Consider the following 9,906-nt stretch of genomic DNA (forward strand, 5'->3'; position numbering starts at 1 on the left):
AAGAAGATCGGCATGAAAAAAATACTTGCCTGACAATATTCTGAAATAGCTTTTCTGAACGACGAAGTTCTTTCTTCAAAGGTGATGAATAGCACGATCTACTAGCCAGAACGTTCTATCAAAAGAGATACTATCTGAAGCCACTAAGATGCTCGACCGCCTTTTGTTTTGGAGAGGAGCCCACACACACCTGACTCGAGCTACAAGTTGACTACACGGAGATCGAGAGTTCTTGCTCACTTCTGAACCATGTGAAGGAAAACAGTTTGTTGATCGCATGAATGCCTCCAGTTGAGTCATAATAATTTTATTCTGACGTGGATCCTGTGACCATTCACAGACAAAGTCGCGGCTGTTTATGACTGGTCATCGGGATTCAAACTGGTGTGGCACTTTATGACTGTTCTTCGGGGATTTGTGACTGTTTCATTGCTGACGGGGATGGTGACGTGACTGCTCACTGAGTCCTACATCGATAAACCCAAAATTTTTTTATCTTATTACTGTTGTCTGATGATGGCCTGATCAAAAGGGGTAAGTAGCAGCATTCGGCCTTGTCCAGAGTCTTATCCACCACCACACCACACCGCTGCGCTCTCTGGCCGACCTCAACACGTTGCCACAGCTCACTATCAGCAAAACGACACTTCAGTTAGTACTCTGCTTCTTCAGACAACAGCTGTTCTCACTAACACCCTTTAAATTGTTAGTATCCTCAGTGTAGTCGATCTGTATCGCCTTTGCTTAGCCCTAATCTTCGCGCCTAGGATGCGCCATTATGTTTTCCCCCCCTTTTTTCCCCTAAGATGCACCATTATGCTTCCTCCTTTTTTTGCTACAAAAGGATGAAGTTCTCTATCTGCTACCCATCCTACATTGTCAACCTTCACTGACGAGATCCTGATGATCGAAACAGCTGCTGTCTGAAGGAGCAGTGTACCAACTGAAGTGTCATTTTGCTGATGGTGTGCTCTGGCAACGTGTTGAAGTCGTTCGGAGAGCGCAGCGGTGTGGCGTGGTGTTTGATGATCTTCTAGTGTGTAAAACTCAGAGTAACACCTAGTTATTAATCCTCTACGTCTTCATATATAAAATAGCGAGGCAGAAGTGCGCCAAGTGTGCCTCACGTGGCCAGGGCTTCCAAAACATGCGCAAATCAACGCTGCCTCCCCGAATGACTCTAGGAGGACTGTTGCTAGACCCGCATGAGATACTCCTAGCGGCTAGTACACTCGTGCATTTTAGCCAACAATCACAGGGAAGCGTGTCGCAATGCCAGTGGTGAGCCGAAAGATGCCAGCCCTGCGGATTGTAAACAGATGGTGCTTTCTGCTACGTGGGTCTCTTCAAGCCACTGGTGTCGCTTCAGTTCTTGGACTAGGGATTAGTGTTTTAGACACATTTGTAGAAATAGACTGGTCCCCTGCCGTTCTAGCATTGCTCTGCATGACACAGTCTTGATATGTTCAGGTTACTTTGTTGGACGGTAGCAATAATATTACATACAATAGTTCAGGGTGAGTGTCGCAGGCTTAACCCTATCTGTGGATTGGATTGAGATCGATACCAAAGAGACCATCGAGAGTAACATGATCGCCAGGGTTCTTCACGGCACCAGCGCCCTGCTAATCGCTATCAGTAAGTCATGCATGTAGTTCTGGATGACAGTCTAGTCTTCTCTGGCTGCTAGGAAAGATAATAATTGTGAACATTTGGATGCAGATTACTCGAACAGTGCATAGTGTGCCTCATTAACACAAGAGAAAGCAAAATAGCCCCAGAAAGATTTCTCTGAGTTCTTGGAGTCGAGCCAGATGATCATCAGTGGAATTGAAAGAGCCAAATGACAAACAAAGGCAAGAAAGAAATTTCGACTGGCCCGCAACAACTAATATTCTGTTTGTCTGTAGTCTAAGACAGTGCTAGGTTCATGTACTTCAAAGTATAAAGATCGTGGTGCTCACTCGCTACTTTTGCATTATTGTAATATGGCTACAGGTCTGTTTGGCTCTGGATCGCTTGGTGCAATATTGCGAAACTGCCAACCAGAAGATGGAAAAATACATGTCCATGGCGATACTGTATACGTCCAGCCAGCAAATGATACTTTTACTACTCGAAATGTCGGGGCTGAGGGAAAACTCTACAAAAAGCCGTTCATCTTCACATCACCATGCGATGTATCCTTCAAGGCTATTTCTCTTCTGTACTTCGGAGCATGCTCTGTATCAGTGAGTTATGGAAGTGATAACAGAGTTCTTGAAATACTTCAATTTCCAGATCCACCGACAGACACCTGGCATCGTAGAAACGTGAGCCTGACAAACACTGCTTCCCAATCGCTTCACGGGTTCATGAAAAGAAATAACACCAGAAGGTTCCTGATCACGATTTCCAAAGGGAGATCTAATTGTCAATTAGTCGGAGTCGATCACAATAAAGGAAGAGGACTGGTCATCATTGGACAGGGTAAGCAGTTATATTATGGAATTTCCCAATTTTTATTTTCCTTCGGAACTGCTCAAAATATCCTTGAAAATCTTACGTCTGTTTCCACGATGCACACCGAGTGGGTCGAATGTCCGAACGGAGCCTACCAGCCAATTGAGTTGCCCTGTGCCCAATATACATGTTAGTCGAAGAAGTTCATTTTGATCTGATCTTATTCCTTCGTCATGTGATTGATCACCGGGTATATTTTCAACTCTCTCTTTTTCCCTCCCCTTGCCTCTCTCTCTTCTTGTTTCTCTCTCTTTCTCTTTCTCTATAATAATCTGTACAGCACATAATTATTTGTCTTGACAATTGTAGCTCATGGTCCTCCGTACTTCTATGGCATATCTGTAGTTTGTCTGCAGTCGCCTTCTAAATTAACCTTCAGTCTTTTCGCAACGCTTGGTGTTCTCTGCAGTTATTCCAACGTCCATTTCAGCAAGACCTGTCACCAATACTGCTATAGCCACAAACCAAGCCTCTACCCATTCCACACAGAAGACGGTTTCCTCTACAGTACCAACTTCAATAATGACCACTCCCTCAGTGGATTCAAGCAGGACCGAGGGCATAGCTCCTTCTACAGCGGAGGCCATCTTACTGGTGGAGTCAACTAGCGGAACGGGCACCTCTATTCCTCGGACCAAGCTATCTGCTTCAACAACAAGGAACATTGAACAACTTGACAGTGACTCGGTTGGATTTAATTTAGTTACCAGCATTGTTATTCCCTTGGTTTTACTGGCCGTTCTGCTAGGCGTTTTTATTCTGATGTTATTGGTTAGGTCAGGAACCTTTCTCTCCAAGAGCAGTCATCCGTGGATTATTGCTGTTCGTAGATCAACCAGCCCCAAAAATATGCCAGACCCGATAAATCAGTTTTACCAGAATCGCGATGGTACTAACAGCGTTGACCAGAGTCCTACGGCAGAACTGACAGATCCCGGCCTGTATTCGGCTGTTGGACCTGGGTACCGCAATCCAAACAAACGACCCCAGACACCTCCTGGCATACCTGCTGCTCGTTATGACATTGTTACAGAGAATGAGTCGTACACGTTCGCGACCTGTAATGGTGCTGCTCCGACGAGTTATGTGAATACGGAAACGAAGCAGAAAGATGCTGGTGAGCCATACGCTAGTGTGCAGTCAATGTTTGACCAACCAACACAGGAAGTCCAGTCAAATCCGGCAAACAACGAAACACAAGCAGCTAGATGTGAAAAATGCTCAGCTCCAACAGTAAGCTACGCAGTTCCTCACAAGCGGAATTCGACAGATGTTTGCAGACACTACGAGAAGGCAGAGGAGTGCACGGCTTCTAAGCGTGATGAAGCACCCAGCACAGCAAATTCAATCGAACACATATGTCGTGCTACGGATGTAACATCACTTAGCGTCTTATCGAAGTCCGCAAAATCAGCCGTACATAACCAGGATAAGTCTATCAATCCAGATGATGTGGAGCGCAAACAACGCCGTGGTCTGAGTGACGCAACAACAGTAGTATGCCGCGATAACACCACCACCACTACCAGCACCTACCCGCCGTCATCTCGCTTATCCCTTCTAGCCACAAACACGTCGACACCGGCCCGGTCAGACAGCCAAAGGTGTGTGTCTCCATCTCCAGTCCCAAAGCCTCTGCCATATCGGGTATTCAAAGTATTGAAGGACAGCCAGGGCGATTACATGAACCCGCAGGACACAGTCTCCAGTCAAGGGGCTGACCAGGCTGATACAGACACCGATCCTAACATCTATGCAGAACCAGCCATCTCCCTGAGCGATGATGGATTGTACAACGCATCCACCATTGGCAAAAGAGATGACGTGGGTGGTATCAGCAGTGTGCCGGTCGATCTTCCTGATCTTTCTGCAATATATGCTGTGCCACAGAAAAACTGTGAAACGTGAAGTATGTTCGTCTAATCGTTTTTAATTCAGTTTCAGATCACATTCGCTTGCTTCTCACCATTTATTCTCATTTCCTGGCCAGGATTGAAATGATTGTCGTCCGTGCCGACGACTTCCAAAATCAATCACTTGTTGCCACGCTTTGTTTCTAATTCGAATTTCGGAATTACATCAAGTGAAATTATTCACAGAATCTGCACGAACATATCCCTTCCAACCCTATAACGTTCTATCGGACTATCCCTATCATCACCGTACCACCCGATTCTATCTATTTTGCATGTAACGCAGGTGATATTTTCTAATCGATTACTAAATAATCGATTAATAAATTTTACTATCACAACCCCCCGCTCTGTCTACTCGGACAATACTGCTAGCCTGTCAGTCGTTTTAAACAATTATAATAACTTCTGAATGAAGTTGAAGACTTTGTGTTGCCTTAAATGTTACAATTCATACTTGTATACTTTCAGTGCTGTTGTTGCACCTTCTAGGGTGTGCAGGTGTTATTAACCCTGACTTTGGTTTTCTGTCACCTGTGTTGCAATGTCCTTTAGACTTTTGTTCAGCAACTATTCCTGAAGAGTGTTGCACGACAACTTGTTAGAATCATAAATATTGTCTTCACTACATTTCTTCGGTTATTATATTTCTTTTCAGTTCCATCGTTCGACATTGCACGGATGACGGCCAAGAAAGAGAGAGAGAGAGAGAGAGAGAGAGAGAGAGAGAGAGAAAGAGAGAGCGAGAGAGAGAGAGAGGGAGAGAGAGAGAAAGAAAGAAACCGAGGCCGAGCGAGAGAGAGGGAGAAAGAGAGAGAGAGTGACAGGGAGGGACAGAGAGACATGGAGAGACACAAAGCGACAAAGAGATACAGAGAGAGAGAGAAAGAGAGGGAGAGAGAGACAGAGTGAGAGACAGAGACAGAGAGAGACAGAGAGACAGAGAGAGAGAGAGAAAGTGAGAGAGAGAGAGCGAGAGAGAGAGCGAGAGAGAGAGGGAAAGAGAGAGATAGAAAGAGAGAGGGAGAGAGATAGGGAGAGAAAGAGAGAGAGAGAGAGAGCAAGAGTGATAGAGGGAGAAAGAAAAAAAATATTAAGAAAGAGAGAATGTGAGAGCAAGAGAGTTAGAGAAAGACAGAGCGACAGGCCGAGACAGAGGGGCAGACAGAGGGACAGACAGAGACAGTAATTGAGGCAGGGACAGACAGAGGGACAGACAGAGACAGTAATTGAGGCAAGGAAAGACGGAGACAGATACAGAAACAGAAACAGAGAGTACGAGAACTAGAAGGAGAGAGAGATTGACACAGAGAGAGAGAGAGCGATATAAAGCGAGAGAGGGAGACAGAGAGAGATACAGAGAGATACAGAGATTCAGAGAGAGAGAGAGAGAGAGAGAGAGAGAGAGAGAGAGAGAGAGAGAGAGAGAGAGAGAGAGAGAGAGAGAGAGAGAGAGAGAGAGAGAGAGAGAGAGAGAGAGAGAGAGAGAGAGAGAGAGAGAGAGAGAGAGAGAGAGAGAGAGAGAGAGAGAGAGAGAGAGAGAGAGAGACAGAGAGAGAGAGAGAGAGAGAGAGAGAGAGAGAGAAGGAGAGAGAGAGATAGATAGAGAGAGAGAGAGAGAGAGAGAGAGAGAGAGAGAAAGAGAGAGAGAGCGAAAGAGACAGACAGACAGAGGAAGAGAGAGATAGAGGGAGAAAAAGAGAGAATGAGAGAGTTAGAGAGAGACAGACCGACAGACAGAGACAGACAGAGACAAGCCGAGACAGAGGGAGAGACAGTGACTGAGGCAGCGACAAATGCATACAGATACAGAAACAGAAACAGAGAGAGAAAAAGAGAGAGAAAGAGAAAAAGAGAGATATATAGAGAAAGAGGGAGAGAGAAAGAAAGAGAAAGAGAGAGAAAGAGAGAGAGATAAGGGGAGAGGGGGTGGCAAGACCATGATTTCTAAATAGAGCAAAATGGGAGCTGTGATTCTAGAGGGAGTTATCCAGGCCCAAAGGCTGTGGCAAAGATGCTTGTGGACTTTCTCATTGAAGTTTTGGGCAGCTATGTACTATGCACGTGCCGAGAGAAGCCATTGTTGCAACTTGTTCCATTCCTCGATCGTTGTATAGGGGAAGTAGGGGCGAGGGATGTTGGCTGAGCTAGCTATAAGCAGATAACATTGCACGACACTGACCGACCGTACTGGCGTTCTACAACTAACTGGCTAACGGCTCTAGCACATCTTTGATGCGCACTAAAACAGCCTTCCAACTTGGAAGGTTCTAAGTTATAGGAATAACATAAGGAGGGGAAGGTGACCAAGTTACTTGTAGAACGTGAGTACCGTCGGTTAGTGTCGTTCAATGTTATCGCATGAGCTGATTGTTTAGTAACTGGTGGTGTCAGTGGACAGTATAGCGTAACTTGTAGTTCCTTGGGTTTTTCTCGTTTGTATAAATTTTTGAAAGGATTGGGAGAACTTCAAATTCAAAGAATCAGTCGGGAAAGTGAAATAATAATGGATTCACAGGGATTGTGAGTAATAAAGTCAGGAGAAAATGTTAAGCAGTCTCTGCTGGGATGACGACTACACAATAGCTCCGTGGTTAGAGTATCGCTGGCTACAAGCGAGTGTCCCTGGTTCGAGTCCTGATGGAGACAGTCATTTTTTCTTCAGATATTTCCCGGTTGTGTCTTTGTCCCAAACCTGCTCCTCGCGTGCTAGTCTGTACGTGAAGTGTGTGGGTACAGTGATGGCTGCGTCCCATCCGTCTGTGTCGATTCACAGGGAGTGTGAGTTGGGTAAGACTAAAGGGACAAGCTTATCTATTTTTGCGGATTTTCTTTCATAAAAAATAAACGTCACTGGCTGCTCTTCGCAGGTGTCCGCGTCCCAGCGGTCTGGACAAGCGACCGCATCTCAGTGGGACACTTGACAGTGGCCTTTGTACTGGAATCTGGAACCAGGTACGGACAAATCCCTGGTGTTGCTCCTTTTTTGTTCCGTTCCTTTATTAAATGAAAAGGCGACGAGGAGACAGTAACTTTATTAATGCGATTAATAGTATAAGTAAAGCGGACATTACAAAATGATGAATGAGAATACATGTATCTAAGATGGTTGTTCCTAATCGACTGAAGGTGAGACCACTACGAAAGGGTCAGCAATTAAGAAACACCTCTTGTCTAGTAGCCAATGCCGCTCAGTGTATGATTTTGATTGATTGATTTTATTTTACTTCGCAAGTTCAAACGGGTTCCTGGCCCAGTTATATGAAAGCGAAGGATAGAATTTTCCAAAATCCTAATGAGCAACAGCATAGGCAATATTATCGTAGAAGTGGAGTACTATGCGAGCGAGAATACTGAGAAGAAAGGAACATGTCAAAACCTGACGATATGATGATTCATGCTTCACTGTTTTGTGTCGTGCTCGTAGATTTCGTGAACTTAAGGTATTACTTCAAGTAGAAGCTGTTTTCATCCGTAAACACAATCCAAATCTATGCATTCAGAAAGAAAATGTCACAAAACTGAGACTCTTCACCTAGCATTCACACACGTATTCATTCGCATACACCTACACCTCACAGTTCTTCACTCTATCACATTCACCTGCTTCCACGCCTTCATTTCACTCACCTTTTGTAGTAGCTCACACCGTCAGAACACTCTCACATCTTTTCTTCTAATTTCTTTCGTCTTCTCTCCCACTTTAGTTTTTTTCACACCTCACCTTGTATACTTTCCACTATCCGATAACCTATAAGTAGTTTGTTTCTCCGTATAGCCTCTATTGTGAGACGATTTTCCCTGATGATAGTCTCAAGAAAATCGATTAGGAGCAACCATCTTAGATACATGTATTCTCATTCATCATTTTGTAATGTCCGCTTCACTTATGCTATTAATCTTTCCTTTATTATTATTATTTGTTTTTGTAGAGAAAGAAACGTTGCTGAGATTTGACCACGAGTACTGTAGTATTTGTTCTTGCTGAGAAAGAAACGTTGCTGCATGAAAAGCTTTCTGTTCAATCCAGCGTCTTTGCTCTAGTAACATTGCTGGCTGATAATGGTCATTGCTCGTGATGCCGATGGTGAAGAGAAGCTGAGTTTCCTGCCATTTGAAACTTCCTGACTCTGAAAATGTAGCTTTAACTAAGAGCTCCAAGTATTTTAGTTTTTCGATGTGCCAGACCTCTTGTTACATGCTGCAGAGATGAGGAGCAAGGGAGGCGTTGGATTAATGCCAATGATGGTGTTTATGGCCCTGAAGACGCCAGGAGTTTTAACTTGTCAGGAGGACAACCAAGTTGGAGCAGGCAGATGACAGATTATTTGGCATTTATAGCATATCGTCTCAGCACCTCATGGTTACTAGTATCTGACAAGTGCCTCTTATTGCTAGTCTGCATTAGAGCATAGCAGAATTGATCAATGAAGGTGTTTATGGCCCTGAAGACGCCGGCAGTTTTCACTTGTCAGGAGGACAGCCAAGTTGGTGCAAGCAGATGACAGATTATTTGGCATTTATAGCATATCGTCTCAGCACCTCATGGTTAGTAGTATCTGACAAATTCCTCTTATTGCTAGTCTGCATTAGAGCAAACCAGAATTGATCATGTCACAAGTAGTGTCAAGACTTGATGTCCTACGATTATGCTCAGATCATGTTGCAACTTCAGGGGAATACTCGTCCTGCCACTGTATGCTCTCCCAGCATGCAGAAGTCATGTGCCTGTCACAGTGTGCAAGGGACAACGCGTTTGCATTGTTATGGATGCAAGCGGATGGAGTGTAGACCAGGAGAGAAAAAGTGATCCAGATATTCAACTAGCTTGGACTGCCATTATTAATTGGCCAGGTGCCTGGACCATCTGAACATTGCTCCGAACCAATCCACAGAAACAATACCCACACAGGAAGCCAAATGATAAACCCATTCATCAGCTTTCGAAACTGTCATCGAAACGTAATGCAGTGCATGCCTACTACTGCTACTTAAACGAGATCAACGGATGCCACATGTCTTTAACAGGTACCATGTGGAGGCTCAGTATTTTCAAGAACACAGTGCAGTCTAAACAACTAGAACAACGGGTCTTGCACCTAATGTCCCCGATTTGCTTGCCGTGTTTAGGTCTTTGCAATTCTCCGAAGGTTACGTACCACAGTATGAGATATATGAGGGATCCCGGCAGCATGATAGATCCACCGGTACGTGAAATTCTCCTGGACGTTTGTGTGTGGTTATAGTGGTACAGGACATGTGATGTACGCCTCTGGTCGCTCACACATGATCCATTGCCGGTGTCACATAGCACTACTCCCCCCCCCCCCCCCCTTAGCGCTTGGCCCCCGGGGGAAAAGTACTATGCACCGGAGTATAGTGATTGGACCCCCGGGGAACTTTACTATGCAGTGTTTGCACACCCGGGAACTTTACTATGTAGCAGAATGCCCCCCCCCCCCCCTCATACCACGGTCACACATACACAGTC

The 9,906-nt window shown here is 45.0% G+C and overlaps 1 protein-coding gene across 1 annotated transcript; it reads left to right on the forward strand.

The window, feature by feature from the left end:
* The first annotated feature begins 1,529 nt into the window (after window positions 1-1,529).
* Window positions 1,530-4,840, forward strand: LOC135811674 (mucin-5AC-like). The gene is made up of 3 exons (XM_065324909.1): window positions 1,530-1,638; window positions 1,999-2,469; window positions 2,912-4,840. Exons 1-3 carry the CDS (start codon window positions 1,590-1,592, stop codon window positions 4,408-4,410), a joined length of 2,019 nt encoding a protein of 672 aa, XP_065180981.1. The 5' UTR covers window positions 1,530-1,589; the 3' UTR covers window positions 4,411-4,840.
* The last annotated feature ends 5,066 nt before the right edge of the window (window positions 4,841-9,906 follow it).

This window comes from Sycon ciliatum, chromosome 3 (genome assembly GCF_964019385.1).
Source record: "Sycon ciliatum chromosome 3, ocSycCili1.1, whole genome shotgun sequence".
In the NCBI taxonomy this organism is placed as follows: Eukaryota; Metazoa; Porifera; class Calcarea; order Leucosolenida; family Sycettidae; genus Sycon; species Sycon ciliatum.